General features: G+C 29.8%; 2 protein-coding genes across 4 annotated transcripts in view; one reads left to right on the plus strand and one right to left on the minus strand.

Annotated features, from left to right (window-relative positions):
- Positions 1-16,741, plus strand: part of Ufd4 (ubiquitin fusion-degradation 4-like) — a 34,063-nt gene extending 17,322 nt beyond the window's left edge. For all 3 annotated transcript variants that reach the window (XM_085479542.1, XM_029316184.2, XM_029316186.2), the window contains 10 exons: positions 550-807; positions 1,112-1,322; positions 1,765-1,968; positions 2,186-2,442; positions 5,695-5,853; positions 5,935-6,150; positions 6,626-6,870; positions 6,944-7,520; positions 11,188-12,242; positions 13,564-16,741. In XM_085479542.1, coding sequence (XP_085335668.1) covers positions 550-807; positions 1,112-1,322; positions 1,765-1,968; positions 2,186-2,442; positions 5,695-5,853; positions 5,935-6,150; positions 6,626-6,870; positions 6,944-7,520; positions 11,188-12,242; positions 13,564-13,846 — 3,465 coding nt within the window. In that variant the 3' untranslated portion in view covers positions 13,847-16,741. The remainder of the gene's footprint in view (positions 1-549; positions 808-1,111; positions 1,323-1,764; positions 1,969-2,185; positions 2,443-5,694; positions 5,854-5,934; positions 6,151-6,625; positions 6,871-6,943; positions 7,521-11,187; positions 12,243-13,563) is intronic.
- On the minus strand, positions 16,281-21,320 carry Mdh1 (malate dehydrogenase 1). The gene is made up of 5 exons (XM_029316188.2): positions 21,159-21,320; positions 20,247-20,442; positions 19,593-19,915; positions 18,426-18,803; positions 16,281-16,970 (listed from the first exon to the last, which is right to left on the minus strand). The coding sequence occupies exons 1-5, from the start codon at positions 21,159-21,161 to the stop codon at positions 16,872-16,874; spliced, it is 999 nt and encodes a 332-aa protein (XP_029172021.1). The 5' UTR covers positions 21,162-21,320; the 3' UTR covers positions 16,281-16,871.
- Between the last annotated feature and the right edge of the window lie 4,445 nt (positions 21,321-25,765).

Genomic DNA, 25,765 nt, shown 5'->3' on the forward strand with positions numbered 1-25,765 from the left:
TTTTAAATTAAATTTTAATAATATTTAATAATACTTCAATAAATTATATCGTATGTTGAAAATAGAGCGCTACAAAATTTCATCTTTAAAATCTTATTTTTAAAGGAAAATATTTCAAATAAAAGTTGAAGTAGGGAGATATAAATTGATGTTACAGAAATGTTTATAACTAACGGTTTTCAAAGTCATTTCAACTTAATTATTTTGGATGGAATTTAACTTAATAAATTTTCTTATTTTACCTAGAATTTTAAACAAAAATACTTGAAAGATCAGGAAAATCTAAAGAAATTTTATTACAAAATTTATATAGACATACACACATACTTGCTGAATTAAAGCTCCTTGCCACGATCATGTTAGATTATGACGTCAGAGGCGACAAAACGCGCACTAAAAATTCTTATAGATGCCTTTTTAAAAAAAATAAAAAGATATTTTGATGATGTCACAATTCTAATATAAAAGTGTTCATATAAAGCAAAATAGAACAATTAACATAATATGCGAGAGTCATTCCTGATTTGGTATTTTTATTTTTACAAGCAGCAAGCTGCCGAATCGATCGCCGAGAGTGTGTTATCGGTGGCTCGTGCCGAAGCGGTGGTTGCCGTAACTGGTGAGGGTGGAGCAAACTCGACGAGTGAACTTTCAGTCGTGTTGCATCCTAGACCGGACACAGCGGTTACTAGTGACTTAGCTACTATTGTTGAAAGTCTCACCCTTAATACGGACTGTCCCGTTAACAGTACTAGTAATCGAGCGTCCAGTTCAAAACCATTTTTTGCTACTATAAGAGGCAACAAGGTAAGCACATTTTTAAAAAATGAGAAATAGTGTAAACCAATGTATATAAATTAATTAAACTTGGCAAAATTGATTTCGACGTAACTAGCAATTTTATTCAATACTTTCACGACGTTTCGACCATTTGGTTGTGGTCCTTATCAAGTGAGAATTCTATAACACAATATTACACAATAGTTTTTAACAAAAATTATGTTCTTTTGTTTTAAAAAGAGCTGCTAGTTTTTCTACTATCTTTATTTAAAAGAAATATTACTATTTCTAATGAACTCTAACATGAATATGATTGTCTGTATAACATTAGGCTAGTGGAGGATTATTGAGTTTAGAGACCGCTGAGGTTCTGGATCGTATGAGAGAAGGAGCTGACAGATTACGCAACAATACTAATAGTTTTCTGAGCGGCGAACTACTTGGTTTAGTTCCTGTTAGAATCAGCGTTTCCGGCGAGTCTGATGAAAACTCATTAAGGATAAAATCTGTACCAAGACATCATCCTACTGGAATCGCAGATGGTATGATATGTGTTTCGTTTGCATTAATTACAGGTTTTATTGCTACAATGCTTATATTTAAATTGAACACGTATAAAGTTATATATATAATCATAAAATTATAAACTTGGCAAAATTGATTTCGACGTAACTAGCAATTTTATTCAGTACTTTCACGACGTTTCGACCATTTGGTTGTGGTCCTTATCAAGTGAGAATTCCATCAATTAAAATGAGATTAACACACCATAAAAACGATCTTATTTAAAATTAATAGTTAAAAGAGGAACACGTCCCATCGCTATGATGTTTCGTCAACGACATAAAATTATAACTTTATTTAAATCTCTCGTTGTTTATATGCGGAAAATATTCGGCCGTACTTTATAATTCGTGATTGTATATTAATCTCCTTTCCTCGTGCTAATAGTACATGTAAAAATTCCGTATATTTCTTCCGAAGTTGCTAAAGACTGTACTACTCGAGAAAAAGAAGCTAGCTCATCTACACAAAATACAACGGGTAGTTGTCCTGTTGTGGTTACCAATCCCATGTCGGTATCTGTACCTAATCTCGCTTGTTCCGATGCTAACAATACCTTGGAATCAACAGCTGCTACTGGTTTATTGGAGACTTTTGCTGCAATGGCTCGAAGACGAACGTTAGGTCAGTTTTAAACTTAATATATAGTACACATATTTATAAACAAATATGCTTATTATTATGATCTAGTTATATTTTTAATAACATATGTATACTTTTTTTATGAACGTTACATTGACCTTTAATTGTTACCTTCTTTCTACATGGTAGAAAAATGACTCATCTTTTGCAACATTCTCAAATAATATAAATTTTTCAAGAAATAAAATACATCTTGTAGGACCTACAGGTGGACAACACCTTGCTTCGAATTCTAATACGAGTTCAAATCCACGAGGACCAAATTCTGTATCCAGTCTTGTACGATTAGCGCTGAGTCCAAATTTTCCCGGTGGATTACTTAGCACGGCGCAAAGCTATCCAAGCTTGACGAGTAGTGGACAGGTAGCTGGTAGTGGTGTCACTACGACAACCGGACCAGGCTTAGGACAAGCGCTGACTATGTCTCTAACTAGTACAAGTAGTGATAGCGAGCAGGTAAAATTACTTTTTTTTTTATTAATATACAGGGTGTATACTCTCTGAAAAAATCAGGAATTCTCAGGGAATTTTTTTTACCTTGAAAAGTCCTGGAATACTCATGGAATTTATTTTGAACTCAGGGAATTTTTTTTTAAATTGCCCCTTTGATTTTATTTTTAAATATACCTTTAAAGAATATAAAATTTATTAAGTTTATATAAAGTATATTAAAATATATTTTATTATAAAATATATATTAATACTCTAGTTATACAGGACGCTAGTAGGTACTATAAAATAAATGCTTTTAATTTTTATTGACCAAAACTAGCAATTTATTAACTTAATATTCACAACGTTTCGACTATTATATTATTAAATTAAAAAATATTTTATTTATGTTAAAAAATTATGTATAACAAAAATATACTTAACTTAAAATTGTATTAAAAATTTTTTAAATACTTTAATTTTGCTTGGAATTTTGAACCTGGAATATCATGGAATTTAAACGATTTGAGTACACACCCTGATATATAGGATGTCCCATTTTAAAAAACCAAAACAAACTCCCTATCCGAAATCTAATAAGATCGTCTATTGGCTCTTTTTGAACTCTACAACTTTTGTTTGAAACATTTTTCTCTAATTACGAGTAATTTATGAGTCGCCAGTGAAATAAAAATAAAAATATAAAATGTGTTAATAAACCGACTACAACTGGCAATGTTATTCTTTAGTTATTTATTCAAAATTCAGACAACGTTTCGACCTTAGTTCAGGTCCTTATCAAGTCTACAATCAAAAAGTAATAATTATAAATGTTGATAAATTATTAATAAAAAGCACATTTTTAAAAAATGAGAAATAGCGTAAACCAATGTATATAAATTAATTAAATAAAAATCATACCTGCTAAGAAATAAATTGACACACTTCTACATAATAAAATTCATACTAAATTCGTCCTACGTTTGTTGGACATTAACGTCGTGATATTAGAAAACGAAGCAGCCTTAATAACCAAATCATATATAGGATTTAAATTCTCTGTGTCTTTCTGAAGGTTGATCGTATTGTTAAATTTTTTTAATGTAGAACATTTCTGCTAACTCTCTTTTTCTCTCGTATGTATTTCCCGATGTAAAATATTAAAGGTTGTCCATTTAAAGTCGTGTAAAAATTCACTTCAATGTTTGCTTATTACGTTATGGTTACTATTGTGCACTTTTATGTTATTCATGTGTTCCTTTATACGAGTATTTAAATGTCTTTTAGTCTGTCCAATGTATGTAGCGTTGCAGTCATTGCAGTCAAGTCTATAAACAACCTCGGTCATCTCCGCTTTAGGAAGTTTGTCTTTTCCTCTTTTTATTACATAATCTAATTTCTTTGGTATCGTATAGATAACGTTTAAGCCTGCTTTTACAATAGATCGCTCGATAGTATTACTCAAATTCTTGATATACGGCATTGGGATACAATTTGAAATATCAAATTCTTTATTTTTGTATTTATCCCCCACGACGTAGGATTGTTTAAGAAAACAAACTCTCTTGTGTAAAAAACGTTCTATAACCGCGTTGGAAAAACAATTATTAGATAAAATTCTTTTAACTATATATAAGTTTTTATTATGGAAACTATCATCAGATAACAAAATAGCATGATCAACTAAGTTATTAATAGTGTTAATTTTATATTTAAATGGGTGACTCGAATAATAGTTTAAATATCTGCCAGAAGATGTGGGTTTCTGGTACCAATTTGTTAAAAGTTTCCCGTTGTTTCTAATAACCGTTGTGTTTAGAAAATTGATCATATTATTTGTTTCAATCTCATAAGTAAATTGTAAACGTTGATGATAATTATTAAATGTAATCAGGATATTATCAATCTCAGAACGTGGAATTATTGCAAAAATGTCGTCAACATACCTATAATAAACTGAAATCTTACATTGTAAAGCGTTTAAACATTCTGTTTCGAGATCGTCCATAACTAAATCAACCAAAATAGGTGAAAGGAGGGAGTCCATTGGGATACCATGAATCTGTTCGTAAAATTGATCATTAAAACAAAAACTTGTAGACTCTAAAAAAACTTCAACTCCATATAAAAATTGTGATAAGCTAAAAATCATACTAAAAGGGTTAACATTAACTCTATTGCTTCGAATTAAATTATGTTATTTTACCTAACTCTAAAATAAATAAAATTTTAAGTACGTTTAATAATTATCATGAACTATTAAAATTTACGCATGAAATAGAGAGACCAATTCTTCTATTAATTTTTTAAATTCCACAGTTATCCGCAGTGGGAATGAATTGACAACTAATTGGTTTAGGAAACCTACATGTTCTGGCAGATACATCAATTTTCTTTCGAGTCATCCTATTAAGTATAAAATTAATACGATTTATAATTTAGTAGACCATGCAATTTTACTTTCAAACGAACAATTTCACAATACGAATATTGAGATTGTAAAGAACATTTTAATTAATAATTGCTTTCCGGATCGTATTATTAATAAATATGTAAATAAAAGAATTAATGTACTAAATAATAATAGAAATGTTAACCGTCACAATGCGGATAATAACGATAGTTTGAATAATGATTTGGATAATAACGATAATGTGAATTCGACTCAAGATAAGAATTATGTGATTCCACTTCCATATGTTAAAGACGTTAGCGACAGTATTAAAAGGTCACTTAAAAATGCTAACTTAAATGTCGTTTATAGTTTGCCAAAAAAGTTGAATAGGCTGATAAAACGAGGTAAAGATTTAATAACTAATGATATAAAAACTAATGTAGTATACAAGATTAATTGTGAAAATTGTAATGTCTCATACATTGGACAAACGAAAAGACATTTATGCACTAGAGTGAAGGAACATGCTAGCAATATTAAATTACATGAGTCTAATCATTCGGTTTTGAGTAAACACATATGTGATTTTTATTAATAATTTATCAACATTTATAATTATTACTTTTTGATTGTAGACTTGATAAGGACCTGAACTAAGGTCGAAACGTTGTCTGAATTTTGAATAAATAACTAAAGAATAACATTGCCAGTTGTGGTCGGTTTATTAACACATTTTATATTTTTATTTTTCTCTAACATGCTTCTTTTAAAAGATATTTGAGGTCGTCATTTAAAATGGGACATCTTGTATGTGTTTCCCGTGAAAAAAAAAATGTTCTCTTTTATTATTTCATTTACTTCAATATTATTGTGACGAATAGGTCAGTCTTGAAGACTTCTTAGAATCATGCGGAGGTGTAGCGACCTCTAGCGCCGGTGGAGGTCGAACTACGGGCGGACCTACGCTTTTAACTGAATTAGAAGATGACGAAGATGGCGTTCTAGAGGAAGAAGAAGATAACGAAGAAAATGATCAAGAAGTACCTAATATTGTGCGGCATTTTATCGTACAGGATAATTCCAAAATAAATTTATAAACATGTGTATTCTACATATTTCAGGAAGAAGATGAAGAGAATGAAGAGGAAGGTGACGGCTGCGAAGGCGAATACGAAGAAGTAATGGTAAGTCGCAATCTTTTGGCGGCATTCATGGAAGAAGAAGCACCACAGAGTAGCAAAAGGCGCGCGTGGGATGACGAGTTTGTGCTGAAGCGTCAATTTTCCGCCCTTATTCCTGCCTTTGATCCACGTCCCGGTCGGACGAACATCAATCAGGCAAGTAATGCGAACAATTACGTGTTAGAATTAAATTCAGGGTGTATACTCCCTGGAAAAACTTGGAATTCTCAGGAAATTTTGTTTTACTTTGAAAAATCCTGGAATAATCAGGGAATTAAAAAAATTGCCTCTTTGATTTTAAAATATAGTTTTAAAAAATATAAAATTTATTAGTTTTATATAAAGTATATATTAAAATATATTTTATTATCATATAAATATATTTTATTATAATACTATATTACATTATTATATTTAAAAAAATACTTTATGTTAAAAATTATGTATAACAAATAATTATTTCAAAATTGTATTCTAAATATTATTTAAAATACTCTAATTTTACTTGGAATTTTGAACAAAAGTACCTGGAAAATTATGGAATAAGATTTGAGTATACACCCTGTATACATTAGAATTAAATCTTGCGAGAACGCTTGCGTTATTTCGAAATATTTTCTTTAAAAAATAGACAACGGATTTGGAAGTTCCCCCTCCTGGCAATGAAGCGCAAGTTAATAGCCGCATAGGAACCTTGCCCATGCCTAGGCTTTCCTTATCGCTGAAAGGGCCAGGTTTTCCAGGCATACCGGACATCGAGATACCACTTTCAGATCCGCATGCTAGTATTTTTCAAGCGGTCCAGGAATTGATGCAATTAACCGAACTGGGTAGTCGCCAAGAAAAATTGAAAAGGATATGGGAACCTACTTACACGTAATGTGTCCAAACCTTTGTTAATTTATCATCATAGAGAGAAAATTATAGCCTGACTGTCTGATTTTTACAGCATAATATACAAGGAAGCCAGAGATGAGGAATTATCCGGTAGAGCGACGCCGATCGTAACATTATACTCTCGTAATGCTACGCAAAACGCAAACGCGTGCACCATGGAGGATGTTCTGCAGCTGTTGAGACACGTGTTTGTCTTGACCACCAATCGAGATGACGGTACCACTTCGGTAGAACAGGAAGAATCCAACGATAGCACGACCTACTGGCTTCATTCAGACGACTTCACGTCCAAGAAGATCACGAATAAGATCGTGCAGCAGATTCAGGACCCGTTGGCTCTGGCCGCTGGTGCATTGCCCAATTGGTGCGAGGAACTTGCGCGAAGCTGTCCGTTTTTACTGCCTTTCGAAACCAGGCGACTCTATTTCAGCTGCACTGCCTTCGGTGCTTCGCGGTCCATCGTCTGGCTGCAGACGCAGCGAGACGCGATTCTCGAGAGACAGAGAGCACCTGGTTTAAGCCCGCGACGAGACGACAGCCACGAATTTCGTGTCGGTAGGCTTAAGCATGAACGAGTCAGTGTACCTAGGGGAGAGAAGTTATTGGATTGGGCAGAACAAGTGCTGAAGGTAAAAATTGGTATTTTTAAGGAGCTATTCTCTATCAGGGGGTGTATACTCCCTGGAAAAACCTGGAATTCTCAGGGAATTTTGTTCTACCTTGAAAAATCCTGGAATTATCAGGGAATTTAAAAAAAATGCCTCTTTGATTTTAAAATATAATTTTCAAGAATATAAAATTTATTAGTTTTATATATAAAGTATATATTAAAATATATTTTATTATAATATAACACTATATTACATTATTATATTTAAAAAATACTTTATGTTAAAAATTATGTATAACAAATAATTATTTCAAAATTATATTCTAAATATTATTTAATAGTATATTAGTTAACAAGTGCGGGGAATCTTAAATCGGCCAAGAATGCGGAAGTTTGGCGCACGAGGCGAAGCCGAGTGTGACAATCCGCACGATCGGCTGATTTATGACCCGTACATGTTGGCTACGATATTTTGTGTGACCGGTGCGTGGAAAAGGAGTCCTTTCTAAAATCCCATTATGTGCGTAAAGGGCGACTTTTCGCGCGCTGGTTGCACAAAATATTTTAATTTTACCTGGAATTTCGAACAACGGTACATGGAAAACCATGGAATCTTCAGGAAATTTATTTCTAAGATTTGTGTATACACCCTGTCTATACAGGATGGCCTACATAAAGTGTTACAAGCCGATAACTTTAGAAATATTTGTTGTGAAATGTTGAATCAGAAAAATTGTTTAAGAGAAAATTTTATGTCTATTTGAGGAGTCTTTCGAACTATATAAACATTGAGTCACTCCTCTTCCAAATAGATAAGGAATAACTTTGAATCATTCTATAAAATACATATTAAATAAATTGCATATTTAGATTTTACGATAAAATAACAAAAAAATTTTATTCGTAACATTTATTTGAAAAATGTTTAGATCAAAAGTTATTTAAATTTAAATTTAAAGTTATATAAATTAATTAAAATCACGAAAAAAAGAAAAATTGCACACGATACGATAATACGAGGCGAACAAGATTTTATGGAGGCAGATTTTAATTTCCAAATTAAAAAAAATTTTTTATAATTAAATATCTTTTTAATTTCCTAGGAAATAAATTTTATTTTACATGAAAATAAGTTTATAATTTTTTTTAATTTTTCTAAAAATTATTTAATTTTATATTTTCTAAGAATGTTATTTTCTAAAAAGAGAACAAAACGCTAATAGAACAACGTAATGTAATTATTTCGCATGTAAAATTTATTAAATATTAAATTCTCGCGAACGTTTCAGTTCCTCTTTCCTGGACCTTCTTCAGCGCGGGTATAAATATTACAATTAACGCAATCACATAACGCTGTGTAGTATAAAAATTAATCAAAAGTCATGAAGGTCAAATAATTAACAAAAAGACAAAATTCAAATGTAAATACGAAGGTCATAACGCAAATATATAATGTGAGTCGTAAAAGTTATATTTATGTTATTTTTTATTTAATTTTTTTAATTTTCCAAAAACTATACATTTGAAAATTAAGTAATTTTAATATAAATATAAATTGAGAGTGTTAAACAGGCAATAAGAATCACATCGCGGATGACAGTGCGTTATCCCAACGAAACTAAATTTTTTCGTTAGGATTAAAACCTGTGCACAAGGCACTAAATTTTTACTTGGACACGGCCAAGATTTAAAATTGGAATAATCTCTACAAGAGATTTAATATTATTAAATTTGATATACATTTTTTAAATTTATATGTATTATATATATATGTATATATATATATATATATATATATATATATATATATATATATAATTTGTTTTAAATTAAATTAAAACTAATATTCTTAGAAAATATAAAATTAAATGTAATTTCTTGAAAAATTAATTGTACAGGATCCGAATTAATTGATGTAAAAAAAACACGTAGTTGTTTGTAATAAGTAATATAAACAAGTATTTCTGGAAAAATTAAATATATAAGTAAAAAAGAGAGAAAATAACCTATAGTCTTTTATTTTAATTTATGGTTTTTTCTTCATTAATTTAAATGTGCATTTTACTTAAATATTAATTAATTAACACGGTCACTCTTCGAGTCTCGCCAGTCAAAATAAAGAATAAATAAATTTCAAACACTCTTCTCTCCACCAAACTGGCAATTTTTCTTTATTAATTCAAATAATAACGTTTCGACTATATTTTTAGTCCTTATCAAGCGATATAACTATACAAACATACAAAAATACAAAAAACGAGATTTAGTAACAAAATTAATTTTGCTATTAATATTTTAAAGTTAGATGAAATTTATGTGTACTTATAAAAAAGAAAGAAAAGAATTATTAAATTCCAAAAATGTTTTAGGAGAATAGTGTCTAATAGATATCACGTCATGTATGTTAAACAGATAAAGAGAGACTAAGTGACCTTTATTATTTTGTCGTATATGTTACTTAAATTATCAGTGTTCTTTTGTAAATTAATAGTGTTGTTGTTTTTCTTAATAAAAAACATTTCAGCAATTTCTCTTTTTCTAACATGTTTCTCTTTGTGTAGGATATTAGACATAGACAAATCAAAGTCATGTTTAAATTTAATTTTATGCTTGCTAATTACAGATAAATTTCTGGAATGCATTTTAATATTATTGAAATGTTCCTTTATTCGTGTACTTCAATGTCTCTTTGTCTGTCCAATATATGAACAATCGCAATTTTTACAATTTTATAAACTATTTCGGTCTTATTCTCTGTAGGTAATCTATCTTTGCCGAGTTTAATTAAACAATTTAATTTATTGGGTATGTTGTGTACCACATTAAACCCTGTGATGTTCTTAAAGATTCTATCTATGTGATTAAAACCATTAACGTATGGTAAAGAGACGAAAGGAGACCTGTCAATATGTCTCTCGTTTCGATCCAAGGCGCTGATAAAACTATGTTTTAAAAAATTCAAGTCTTTCTTAAAGATTCTATCTATGTGATTAAAACCATTAACGTATGGTAAAGAGACGAAAGGAGACCTGTCAATATGTCTCTCGTTTCGATCCAAGGCGCTGATAAAACTATGTTTTAAAAAATTCAAGTCTTTTCCACCCATCGATCAATGATATGTTTGGGAAAGCAATTGTTAATTAAAATTCGTTTAACAATGTTAATGTTATCCCAATGGAACTGTTTGTCTGATAATAAAATCGCATGGTCAATCAGATTAAAGATAGTTTTTGGAATTTAATAATTCTTTTCTTCCTTTTTTATAAGTACGTATAAATTTCATCTAATTTTAAAATATTAATAGCAAAATTAATTTTGTTACTGAATCTCGTTTTTTGTATTTTTGTATGTTTGTATAGTTATATTACTTGATAAGGACTAAAAATATAGTCGAAACGTTGTGATTTGAATTAATAAAGAAAAATTGCCATTTTGGTCGAGAGAAGGGTGCTTGAAATTTATTTATTAAATAATTATATTTATTAATGTATATAATTTATTATTTTCTCAACAACTTTTGATACGACAAATATTTTTAGAATATCAATTTGTAACATTTTACGTAGGATCACTTTGCACATTATAACATAATAAATTAATTAATTAATTAATTAATAACATATTATAATGTGCAAAGTGGTCCTACGTAAAGTGTTACAAATTGACGTTTCTTTCTTTTTTTGCAGATACACGCGAGCCGTAAGAGCATACTTGAAGTGGCATTCGTAGGAGAGGAGGGCACCGGTCTCGGGCCGACTTTGGAATTCTTCGCGTTAGTCGCGGCGGAATTGCAGCGCAAGGATCTGGGTCTCTGGCTGTGCGACGACGCCGCCGACGAGGGCGGCGCGCAGATCATGGTCGAGGGTCAAACGACCGAGGAGAAAGTCCGGCCCGCGGGATATTACGTGACGCGGGGCAGCGGCTTGTTCCCGGCCCCGTTGCCCCAGGACTCGGCGACCTGCGACCGCGCCGTTCGGTACTTCTGGTTCCTGGGCGTCTTCCTAGCGAAGGTCCTCCAGGACAATAGATTAGTGGATCTACCATTGTCCCGTCCGTTCTTAAAACTGATGTGTCGCGGTGATATCTCGAACAATGTCAACGAGAAGATCGGTCTCACCGGCATCACTCAAGACAGCATGTCGTCCAGCATGTCGAGTAGCTTCATATCTGAAGAGGGAGAGGCGGACGCCGCTTACTCCTCATTGGAACCCTGCCCATGGTATGCCGGTCTATTAGACATCGAGGATCTCGTCGAGGTGGATCCTATAAGAGGAGAATTTCTGAAGGAGATACAGAACGCGATGGCCAAGCGCGACAGAACTTTTTCCGACGACGTGAATTCCACCGACGGCGAAAAAACGTCGTCGTTGTACATCACGCATCCGTCAGGCACCTCGGTGGCGATCGAGGATCTGACCTTGACCATGACGTATTCACCAAGTTCGAAAGTTTTTCAACACGATTACGTGGAATTAGTGAGAGGTGGCTCGGATGTCGCAGTAACGATAGAAAACGCGAGAGAATACACTAATCTCACCATCAATTACTGCCTTAATCAGGGAATTTATAGGCAGCTCGAGGCGTTCAAGTCGGGCTTCTCAAAGGTCTTTCCGATGGAGAAACTACACGTTTTTAGTCCGGAAGAAATGCGGGCGATGCTCTGCGGGGAACAGAATCCGCAGTGGACGAAGGAAGATTTGCTCAATTATACCGAGCCAAAATTAGGATACACGAAAGAAAGGTAAGGGGTGATTTGTTTTAATTGCCCTAGGCAAATATTTCGAAAACTATGAGAGACATGTTTCAAAATTTTTTTTTTTTTTTTTTTTTTTAATCTTGAGGGGGACATAAGATGGTGTCATTGGTCTAGTTTACATCGTGCATTTGATACGCATATCAGATACTATATTTGTAGTATTTGTACCAAATTCGTACTAAATATTTAGTACGCACGATGTAAATGCTGCCGAATCAATTTGGTACGAGCGCATCAAGTAGGAGTATCGTACTAAACTAATACGCGTACCAAATGATTTAGATGACGATGTAAACGCATGAAACGCATTTTGGAGGGAATTAGCATTGAGCATAACCTCATTATCTCAATTAAAACCGGTTAATCTTGTGCATCTTGTGGCTCTCTTAAATTATTAAATTATTAAATTCGTATTAATTTTTCCCTTAGTACATTAGATGTAAACGCACCCGTACTAAAGTTTGGTGCGCATCAAATTGAATAAGCATACCAACGTTTCGACGATGTAAACTAGGTAATTATATTGAAGGTCACGAGATGGTCATCTTCAATTTCTTAAATGGAACCTACTATTTTTTATTGCATATTCTTGTAGCTTATCTCGAGAACTTTCCAAAAAGTATGATTACCGAAAATTAATATAATATTTTATATTTTATGTCAAAAAATGTTAACTTAAAATCTTAATAACTCAAAAAGTACTAAGAGAAAAATACTTTATTTTAGTGTTTTGGAAAGATCTTGAGATAAGCTACAAGAATATGTGATAAAAAATAATTGGTTTTATTTAAGAAATTGAAGGTGACCTTTACATAACCTTCAAATAATTAAACAAGATCAAATCACACATATACACAAAATTACATCATTTTTTCATATCTCATAGATTTCAAAATATTTGCCTAGGGCTATTAAAATGAATTACCCTGTATATGTATATAAGGTGTCCCATTTCAATTAAAAAATTTTAGTTATAAAAAAATGTAAATTATAAAAGGGATATAAATATATATATATATTCATATTTTTATTTCTAAGTTATCGCTTACTGCTTAAATTATACTATTTAAGTATTTTTATGTGCTATGATTCTAAAGCAAAATTATCTAAAAATTATTCTAGATAATTTAGTAAAAATAACATTTTTCATCTAAGATACATACATATATAGATGATACACATTTTTATTATCTATATAAAGATAAGATGATGCAAAAGTTTTATCTAAATGATCATCTATATAATTTTGTTTAGGTAACAGCAAATACTAAGACTTAATCTTGATATTTCATTAAATTATTTTCAGCCCTGGTTTCCAAAGATTCGTCAACGTGCTGTTATCATTAACCGGTGCGGAAAGAAAAGCATTCTTACAATTTGCTACCGGATGTTCGGCTCTACCTCCAGGAGGTTTATGTAATTTACATCCAAGATTAACAGTCGTACGGAAAGTGGATGCTGGTTCTGGCGGTTATCCTTCAGTTAACACCTGTGTTCATTACTTAAAATTACCAGAGTATCCTACTGAGGAGATTTTGAAAGAGAGACTCTTGGCTGCTACCCGAGAACGAGGATTTCATTTGAATTAAATTTAATTTTTCTTACTCCCCCCCCCTCCAATTAAAATATTCGCATTAAATAATGCGGAGAAATAAAAAAAAGTTATAATTTAGCGCATATTGATATACGTGTACGTAGAAATGAGAGAAAGAGAGAGAATACGGCCTTTATTGTAATTTAATAATTTTATTTTTTTGGTACGAACTATAATATAGTATAAGTAAACCAGCAACTTTTAGTAATCAGGGACGGAATTTGATTTCTGCAAAAATACTTGTATACATATATTATTCTCCAGAAATAATTATGTACACATGTTCCCACTAATCTGCTTTACGGTAACATCCATAATCTGATGTAAAATTATTAACTTGATACATCGTGCGAACACTAGTTTTACGCCGATATTATATAATATTGTTATAACTGAACTATAGGCATGAAAACTAGCATTTTAAAAGATTAAGTTGACGCTTACTAATGAAGGATGTTGCTGTAAGATAGTAGATTAGTTAAAAACACAGTTACAAATATTGGATATATATATATACCTTCTAAGTCTATCTGCTTTATCTATTCTGTTATCTTATATTCTCTTTAGTTAAAGTTAAATGTAAAATAATTACACATATATTATATATATTCCTAAATTGTTTTTATTTGAGAAATATTTATCGATTAATGTATTGTACTATTTCAGTAAATCCGTGATTACTAAATAGTCGTGATACATCTGATATATCCATCATCCAATGCTTGATCCGATGCTCTCTTAAAATTACATTAATTTTTCTATATGTTGATCTTTGTAATATTCAAATTTCATATATATATATATATATATATATATATATATATATACAAGATATTAAAAAATTAAATCGACAAATTTTTAAGAGTAGTAGAAGACTTCAAAATATAAACGTTTTTTATTAGTATTATTTTTCTCCGCGACTTTTTTAGTTTTATACTACAAACAAGTGGAAAAATTAAATTGCATTTTGATCTTGAACAAAAGACAGAATAAATATAAAAGTGATTCATTCTTTTTACAGTATAAATGTTAAAAAATTTCTTCATATTAACCTTAATATGAAGGATGACAAACTCAAAGGTCATAAACTCATCTCATATCATGTAGTATTAAAACTAAACGTTGTAAAGAAAATTATTATTAACAAAAAATATTTAATTTGAAGTCTTCTATTTCTTTTCAAAATTTGTCGATCTAATTTTTCAACATCCTGTGTATTATATGTATAATAGATAGGACACAAAATATGGTATATATACATATTTATATCCAATGTAATCATGCTGTGAATTATATTAGTATCCTTTATTTTATTTTTTTAATTATAGGAATCTATTATTTGAGAGAACTTATAATTTGCAAACTATTATTAATCGGAATTCTTCAAACATTGGTTGTTGACATATATTATATTAATAATAATTTGACAGATGTATTATTTTCTTGTACATTGTAAGTAAAAAACCAATTTGTTTAAGTGTGTGTGTGTGTGTGTGTGTGTGTGTGTGTGTGTGTGTGTGTGTGTGTGTGTGTGTGTGTGTGTGCGTGTGCGTGTGCGTGTGCGTGTGCGTGTGCGTGTGTGTGTGTGTGTATGTAAGGATGTGTGTATGGATGTATGCGTTTGCGTGTTGTATAACAATTGAAATATTTAAAAGATATTTTGAAACAATTTGTTTTAGTTATTTGATATAAACTGTTATTATATAATTGGCTCGAAATTTGAAAATTATTCATAATTTAAGTTTTTTTTTCGTAACACTTGCAAGTGTGTGTTTCGAATATATTATTTATTGTTTTCGTGCAACAAAATCTCAAAAGTTCCTCACTTATATAAATCAATGTTCGTTGGAATATCATCTTCATTGGAAATGTGCGTGTTATTGTATAAAAAGTAATGAATTTTGAAAATTTCTATAGTTTCTTTATTATGAAAATACTTATACGGCATATATTTCACATAAACAAATAACTTGCTATAAATATTTACGCAATAATATAAATCAAAATTGACACGTTTGCAAAATATTAATTTTTCATTAATAATATTGAAAAAAAGGGTTTTGTAGTACCTTAGACCACGATGTTCACAGCTTCTAAACATCTGCTTCTTAACTTAATATATTTGTGTATCATCTTTAACTTAAAAAAAAAGGATCTTTGAATGAAATGAAAAAAAGTTGCGATATTTTACTGAGAATGTCAAGAGATCGAATAAATTAAACATTCTTTGTGTATAAATATGCTACTTAATGCGTGCGTTCACGCGATAATTACAATAAAGAAAAACTCGAAATGTAATAATAGAAAATAAGATACATGAAGATAATATAAATGTATGTGAGAAAAAATTGAATATAATAATATTGATATTGAAAATTATGATAAAATGAATTCTCCTGGGAGAGGTGAATGGTAAATGAAAGCAAAAATTGCTATAAGATATATATTGTTCTCTAATATACTTTTGTTTTACAAAGATTATATGTACACATATACATTGATAATACTTGCATATGCGTAATCTATAGTAGTAAACATAGCATTTACATTTCACTGTTTATAATCCATTTAACCATTTAAGACTTCCGATTACCTTCTACCCAAGACTCCTGAATTAATAGCATATGTTTTCTCGCCTCTGACGTCACAATCTAACATGGCCAGGAGCCTTAACTTGTTCATTTATAATATTTACATTGAATTACACACATCATACAGTAATCTAAAATATATGCAAGCATTGCAGCAATATATTGATGTGCAATCCCTTGTTTAATGATTGTACGTTGATCATAATTTATAATTACTCAAATATCAAATTGCTATATTTTAAAAATTGTTTGAAACGTAAAATCCTATTCATTATTTATTTTCGTGATTTTAACTGTAATGTTTTTAAAAACATTTGTTTTATATGTGTGCATTTTTATCTGAGTAACATTATCAATACTTTTTTTTTACAATTTTGCTAACACAAATTCCTCTTTTTTCATTTCATCATTTTGCACTGACGCTACTAGTCACTTTTTCAATACGTTGTTTGCCTCGGCACGTTCTTCCTCTAATTCCTTAGATGTGATGTCCAGTTTTGATTTTGCAAAGTCATTGATTGCAAGGTTCTGAAAATAAATTGGAAAGTATTTTAGCATTTTTTAAAAATATTTTTCTATATTTTTAATTAAAATGTATTCATTTTTAATGAATGTGAAATATAAGAAAATTCTCAAAAAAAAATTAATAAATATACTTCAAGATTTTCAAAAATCTACAGATAAAAAATATGAAAAAATTACTTGACTAGGATATCTACTCAGAGTGATAGCAAATTTCGCCCATTTTTTAGACCTTAAATTTCAAATTTTTCATAGCAAATAGTACGTTTAGATGAAACATTAATCCCAGTAAAATTTCAAAATGAGCATAAGCACGGTTCCGGAGATACAAGGGGGTGAAAGTGAAAATTTCTAGTCAGGGTGTATGAGAAACTATCACTTTCACTTCTTCATATCTCCGAAATCGTGCCTATCTTGAAATTTCTCTGGGAAATGTCTCATCAAACATAGTACTATTGGCATAAAAAGTTTGTTTAAGATCCAAAAATTCGACTCCATAAAATGAGCGAAAAAACAGGCCTTTTTACCATCACTTTTTTATAAAAAAATTCCTTGAGAATTTTTTGATTTTTCAAATATTTTCAAAATATCTGATAAAATAATTTGCAGATGCAGTTTTTTAAAATAAGTTTCTTTATCGTGTACGTGTCTTTCTAATGTTTTCTATTCATACAATTATAAAAAAAAAAGTTATTAAAAAACCTCTCATCCAATTTTTTTTCAAAATTTAATTATATATAGTTAAGAATTTCGAAAAAAATAAACTTTGGATTCGGTAAAAAAATATAAAATTTTGAAAAAAATTAAGAGGTGGGAGTTTAAAAATTGTTTTCTTATAACTTTAAAGTACTCTTCAAGCAATTAAATTGTCGTTTAACATTTTTTTCTCTTATAATTTCAATTCAACCTTTGAAAAAAAATACCGTTTTTTTTAAAAGGATGTTTCCTTTTTAAACCTTAAAATCTGCATTATAAAAAAATTTTTGTAAGATGTACGTACAACATAAATAGCGTTAATATTTTTATCTCCGACGTCCCATATATCCTTAAATATTTCACAAGAAATAACAGAGTATATACTCAAATCTTATAAACAAAGTTCCTGAGGATTCCATGATTTTTCAGGTAGAATTAAAGTATTTTAATTATTTAGAATACAAATTTTGAAATAAGTTTATATGTTATACATAATTTTTTAACATAAATAAAGTATTTTTTAATTATACATAATAATGTAATATAGTATTATATTACAATAAATATGTTTTAATATATACTTTATATAAAGCTAATAAATTTTATATTTTTTAAAACTGTATTTTAAAATCAAAGGAGCAATTTTTTTGAAAATTCCCCGAGTTCAAATTAAATTTCATGATAATTCCAGGATTTTTCAAAGTAGAACAAAATTCCTTGAGAACTCCAGGTTTTTTCAGGGAGTATACACCCTATATAACTTACTTGGACGATTTCATAGCGTTTGTCCTTAATGGCGACAGGGAAGGAAAAGACAATATCTTTTGGCACTCCGTAACTTCCATCAGATACAACACCCATGCTGACCCATTCTCCAGGTTTAGTACCGAACCACCAATCTTTCATATGATCTCCAGCTGCTTTAGCGGCGGACATGGCGGAGGACATCTTTCTAGCAGCTATTACTGCGGCGCCGCGTTTTTGAATCGTTGCTAAAAAGGTATTGTTAAGCCATTCATCGTCGTTAATCTCAACTGGTACGGCTTTTACACCGGACGAAAGAGTTACTGTTGCATGTGCTGCATCAGGATACTGCGTAGAGCTATGATTGCCCCAAATAATGACATTCTTGATCTTATCAACCTGTTATTATATCAAGAAAATTATATAACACTGTTTAAATTAAGATTATATAGTGCTGCAAAATACAACATGATGGGCTAAATATATACAGAATAAGGAAAAGATATCAATACCCCTGAACTCGGAAGATGTGTTTTATAAAAAAATGTTTCAGATAAAAATTGCAAGATTTAAAAACATCTACTTGTGCTGATCCTATTACTTTCTTGGGTGATGTTACCAAAGTCAAGACAAAGTCATCTTGAATTTTTTAAATGGAATCATCACTTTTTTTATATAAATTAATTCCTTGCAATATTCTACATAAAAAGTTATAAATATTCTACATAAAAGTTATAGAATTGTCAAATAGTTTACGAGATATTTTATACTTTATTTTGACCTACATAAACTATGAAATATCTCATAAAATATTCATTTTTCGACAATATTATCTCAATACTTTTATGCATAAAATAATGAAAGAAATCAATTGGTATAAAGAAAACACAGTTGTTTGTAGAAAAAGTATGTAGTTGTTAGTTGTTCATTTTTGAGTATGGGTATATATAAACTTTTTTTCTGTATACTGATGTGAGAAATATGTCCTAAGAAGTTTGTCTAATTGTAAGTATTTCATAAACACAGTGTATATAGTCTTGCATTATAAATAAAAATGTTAAATATAAAAAAATACATAATTATATGTAGTCAAATTCTGTATATACATTACAAAAACCTCTCATTTTAAGCATAATAAATAGTATGAATAAAGGAATGAATAAAAATGTGTGTAAATGTGAATTTTACCTGCACATTTAATCGTGTGGCTAATGCTGCTTGTGCTCTATTCTGATCCAATCTAGTCATCGCAGTAAAGTTTTCTTTTGGGATAGATGGTGCGTAATGTGAACAAATAAGTGCATTAGTGTTAGCAGGATTACCTACAACTAACACTTTGACATCTTTACGAGCATATTTATCTAATGCTTCGCCCTGCACCTTGAAAATTTCTACATTTGCAGCTAAAAGATCTTTACGTTCCATTCCTTCTCTTCTAGGCATTGCTCCAACTAAGAAAGCAGCTGCTACATTGTTAAAGGCCTTTGCTGGTTCAGCCGTTGGCAAAACCTCTACAAATTTAAATTAATTTAATTATATAATCATATATAAAATCATTAAAATAGATAATATCATTAAATAGCAATAACATAATATATACTCAATTACTCATTGAAAATAATAAAATTCTTTTGCAGTTACCTTATTTTTAAAAAATTCTTCCTTTAAATAATTGTTAAAATATATAACATATAATATCTTAAGCAACTATTATTAAGTTACTTATACAATTCCCAATTTGTACAACTAGTATGATTCACATAAATATATGAATATACAAGCATTAAGCAATATTTAATACAAAAACTTTATTTAAATGTACAAATGTTTCATTTTATCAACCTCGTAACAGAGGAAGTGCCAAGTCCTCCAGTTCCATAACCACTCCATCCAATACTTTCATCATAGGTAAAATATCCAATAATCGAAGATTAACAGGTTGTTCTGGACCAAAAACTGTACCAGCTGCAATTTGGTACAATAGAGAATAGGCAATTTGCCCAGCAGCACCAGTAACCACGACATCAATGGGTTCTGCCTGATACAAAATAAAAAAAATCAAAATTATAATATTATATAGTAGAAAGTACAGATTTTTAGTTGCATAACTTTAAATTTTTTTTTAGTGTGCGCAACATAGTACATCTTACAATTACTTATTCTTAAAAGAAATATAAGATTTAATAAATTTTAATATTCTACATTCACACACACACAATATTCAAATACATTTTATATAGTATATATAATTTTAAACAATTATTTTTTATATATATTTTACATGCACATTATTATATGCACATATATATATTTAAATATATATTTAAATATATATTTTCTTTATTAAATATTAAATTTATTGATAACATAATTATTTATTATGTATATTATTAGATACTTATATTTACGTATATTTTTATCAATTTTCAATAATTTAAAATTAATATATTTTACAAAATAAAAAGAAAGAGATTGAATTTGAGGCATATTAAATACATAATGATAAATAATTAAATATGTAATAATTATAAATAATATAATATAAACATATATATTTATTGCATTTTATATATATATATATATATATATATATATACGCAAATGATTGATGAATGGAAGCTTAATATGTAACATCAAGTGCAAAAGTGAAGGTCAAACAAAGGTGAAAATAAAGATAAATTTTGATAAGATATGATAAGATCTAATTTATATAATTTCTAACTCAATGTAATATATAATATTGATGGAACTTACCATTTTTTGCAATATGTCTATTACTTTTTAGCGATAAAGAATTGCTCTTGCTTTATATATTGCGAATATTACGATCTGATGTGTTATTGAGGAGATCAATGACGCAACACCTGACCAGCCGGATCAACTGGAATTGAATGATTAAAAAACAGGGTCGCCAAACCACTATCATAAGATATAGGATATAAGGCTGTGTTCCGAAATTGCAGTCATTACTACTGGAAATCTATAATATATGTTACTACAGATTTCCAGTCCAGGCAGTGAATTTGAGAACGCAGTTATAACATGAAGTCCCGCCATTTTTCGAAATTACATGAATATTAGAGAAAATATTAGGAACAAGAATAAATATATTAAATATTAGAAATTATTTTATTTTAAAACAAGAAAATGTGAAAATTAACGCACAATGCATTGAGAATTAGAAATAAGGAATAAAAAAAATGACGGAATTATTAAATATTAAATGTTACTTATATAGTGTGTTATATGACAGCCGACTATGAATATACAAAATCTAAATATATTATGTTAAAAAAATGAATAATACGTAGAGAATATAACAATTAATACAACAACAGTGGAGAATGATATATGAATATTGAGGATAATTTATTTATTATAATTATATTTATACATATTATATATATATATATATATATATATATATATATATATATATTATTCATAAATAATTTGATTTTTATAAAACATTCTCTAGAGTTTACAAAAAATTCTCTAGAGAAAATTTTTAAAAAATTATTTAATTTTAATATTTAAAAGATATTTTTCATAAAATACAAAATTTTTTTAATTTAGTAAAATAACCCTAACAGCACACATATCCCGAAAACGTTCAGAGAACATCCTGAGGATGTTCGAATTTCCTCTGGATATCGAATCCTGGATATCGGATACGGTGTGCTATTATAGCAGGGAACTTTTAGTATCAATATAATAAATGCTGTACTGATAAGATTTTCTTAAACTATTTTTAATTAAAAATGAAAACATTTTTCTTATAAGATTATTATATTTTTACACATATAAAAAAGGCTAATAAGAACAGAAGTAATATATTACGGTTATAAAAACTAATTTATTACATTTAATCAATTTGTACTGATAGAAACAATAAAGTTTAATAATATAAGTATGCTGTCTTCTAAGCTGGGCAATAGAGCCAAGGAAACGAAACGAAAAATTAATTAAACGGAACTGTATCTCAATTTGAGATCCCACAATAAAGTTTAAATTAATCTAAAATTATAAAAATAAAATCGAAAGTTAAAACAAATGAGAAAGCGAACGTTTTGATCCAATTTTTCGGATCTTCTTCAGCGCAGTACAAAAAGCAAATTAAAATCACTAAAGTCTAAATGTTTTTAACGTATAAATGTCTAATAAACATATTTAGACGCGGTTACATCAGTAAACGAAATAAAACGTCGTAAGATTAATATGACTCTCACTAAGCCATCACATTCACGTTACTGTGGGAAGCGATCCTCTCTAATTTTTTGACTACGAGGTTGGCAGGTGTTAAAATAAAAATATTAATCGCATCATATATTTATGATGTGACAATATTTTAGTTGTAACAGTAGCAAAAGTGACGCTAGTGTAATCCTCATGTCAGTAGAACGGCTCAGAGGAAACTGAAGAAGATCCGAAAAATTGGATCGAAACGTTCGCTTTCTCATTTGTTTTAACTTTCGATTTTATTTTTATAATTTTAGATTAATTTAAACTTTATTGTTTCTATCAATACAAATTGATTAAATGTAATAAATTAGTTTTTATAACCGTAATATTACTTCTGCTCTTATTAGCCTTTTATATGTGTAATACTTTATTTGAATTTAAGAGCATTTAATTATTATATATTGTTTATTATATTTTTCTTCCCAATGAGAACAGAAGATCAAAATAATGTCAATTTGACGTCATATTGACCAAAAAATGACATAAATTTAGTCAATACGACGTCAAATTGACATCATTTTGACTTTTCTGTTCTCCTTGAGTAATTAGCAAAAAGAGATTTGTATCGGATCATATTCTCAAGTTCTTTCGCAAAGGTTGAAAATTATTTATAGCCATCTATAGCCCAGCACAGAATATTTATAAAATATTTATAGAATATTTATAATAATTATTTTAATATTTTATAAATATTTATCATTTATCATAAATATTTTATAAATGTTTTGGAGTCTTAGATTTAATACATTTTTAATTTTATTAATTATTCCGTTTTAGCCAGCCTTAATTCTCACGACAAAAATTAAATACGAGAAAGATATACGTCACATAGCGGTAAATGACAGAACGGACAATTTAATTAAAAAATATTTACAAAAAAATTACTATAAATATTTTATATATTTTCACATACCATAAATATTATATGAAATATTTAATCTATGTTTTAATAATATGTTAAATAAAAGTTTTTATAAAACATTTTCAAAATATTTATATAATATTTGAAAAAATATATTTATAAATATTTTTGAATCTTTATTATAAATATTGTGTGCTGTCTGGGAGATCTATAGATAGATATATAGATCTTTTTATAAATTAATAGAATATAAACTCACCAGGATTTATTTTTCCTAAGTTTATGTTTTTTCCTCTTATATGAGTAAAATTCCTATTAATTGACAAACTAAACATAATGAAAATGCATTGAACGATATATCACACTGATCTATATACTCTAACTGGATAGACTATATCCCATTGAAAAGCTCCGTGAATTGGCTCCCCCCGATTTTTACTTTTTCAATTTATTTTCTTTTTAATCGTTTGTAAGTCGTCTTGTAGGTGATTGTTAGATTAATAAAAACATTTGTTAGATCAGTCCTTCAAAAAATAAAAAAATAAAAGTAGCCGTAAAGTTAGTCCCTACAAAATTAATCGGGGAGCACACACTTTTTCATGACTATGGGTTTGTTCTTTATTGCTGCACTCGTGAACCAGTGCAGACTGTTGCAGTAGGTTTGTTCGCGTCGCATGCCCCAACTTGCTCCTTTTTACTTCAATGCGCTTGTATTGGTCCAATTCGAGGAGCGCACCAATACGAGCGCAGTGGAGTAAGAAGGAGCATGTTGGGGCATGCGACGCGAACAAACCTATTAAGTTAGAGTAAAAAAAAATATTTTTGTCTCACTTTAACTTATTGCATTAGTTCATCAGTGAAGTAATAAAGAACAAACCCTATGTTTCCACCGAGAGCTCGAATCGGGTCAGAGTCGAGTTATAGTGAGCACTCTTAAAAGCGGAACGGTATAGTGACAAATAGACATTTGTATTAATTTTTTAAATTTATATTTACTTAATTCATTGTAATTCCTTTTAATATGTTCATCTTTTCAACTTATCTATTGAATACAAGCATTTTAATCAATAAATATAGTTAAATATTAATATTTTATAATTCCCCGTTCCGCTTTTCCGCTCAAAATGTGCTCCATGTAATATAAGGCAATCAAAACAGACGGAACGGAACGCGCGGAAATGCGGGACTCTAGTAAAGTTTAGTTACTTTCTCTTCCGCGTTTCCGCGTTTCCGCGCGTCCATGTAATCGCACCCTTACGGTGGAAACACCACTTACCTAACCCTAAAATTTTATAGGATAGGGTTATTGATGTTTTCAGTAAAAATGCTCACCAAACCCGACTCTGACCAGAGGGTAGATTGTGTATCTTGGGTGAGTTGCTCACGAGGTGAAAATCACAAAAGTGAGGAAATTTACTAGAGTACCCACGGTTTCATTTGTCGATATCTAGTAAATCTTTTCATTTTTGTAATTTTCATCTCTTGAGCAAACTCACCCAAGATACACAATCGACCTCAGGGTACTTATTACGGTTCTTTGGGTGAGTTTGCTCATTAGGTGAAAATCACAAAAGTGAGAGATTCACTAGGTTGTCTACGCTTCTATTGGTCAAAATCTAGTGAATCTCTCACTTTTGTGATTTTCATCTCGTGAGCAAACTCACCCAAATAACCGTAATAGGTACCCAGGAGGTTGATTGTGTATCTTGGGTGAGTTTGCTCACGAGATGAAAATTACAAAAGTGAAAAGATTTACTAGATATCGACAAATGAAACCGTGGGTACTCTAGTAAATTTCCTCACTTTTGTGATTTTTACCTCGTGAGCAACTCACCCAAGATACACAATCTACCCTCTGGGTACCTATTACGGTTATTTGGGTGAGTTTGCTCACGAGATGAAAATCACAAAAGTGAGAGATTCACTAGATTTTGACCAATAGAAGCGTAGACAACCTAGTGAATCTCTCACTTTTGTGATTTTCACCTCGTGAGCAAACTCAACCAAAGAACCGTAATAAGTACCCTGGAGATCGATTGTATATTTTAAAGTATGGTAAAAATGACAAAAGTGAGCTCTCGCTTGATTGGGTAACGTTCATCATAGTGAAAATACGAACTAACTCGCATGAAACTGTTCGGCAAGAAATTCGTGTCGAATAACGTCAAAATCGTGCGTATAGTGTTGTTTAATATCCTCTATATCACACATACCTCGAGAAAATTACGTATGTAAGATGAATCATTTTATTGTTATA

Source organism: Nylanderia fulva, unplaced genomic scaffold (genome assembly GCF_048542155.1).
Source record: "Nylanderia fulva isolate GAGA-0341 unplaced genomic scaffold, ASM4854215v1 Scaffold122, whole genome shotgun sequence".
Classification (NCBI taxonomy): Eukaryota; Metazoa; Arthropoda; class Insecta; order Hymenoptera; family Formicidae; genus Nylanderia; species Nylanderia fulva.

Coding starts and splice junctions, on each gene's coding strand:
- Mdh1 (XM_029316188.2), bottom strand. Junction 19,916..20,246: donor GGCACTTCCTCTGTTACGAG/GTTGATAAAATG, acceptor TTAAATTTGTAG/AGGTTTTGCCAACGGCTGAA. Junction 16,971..18,425: donor AACGCTATGAAATCGTCCAA/GTAAGTTATATA, acceptor ATTTATTTTCAG/AACCTTGCAATCAATGACTT.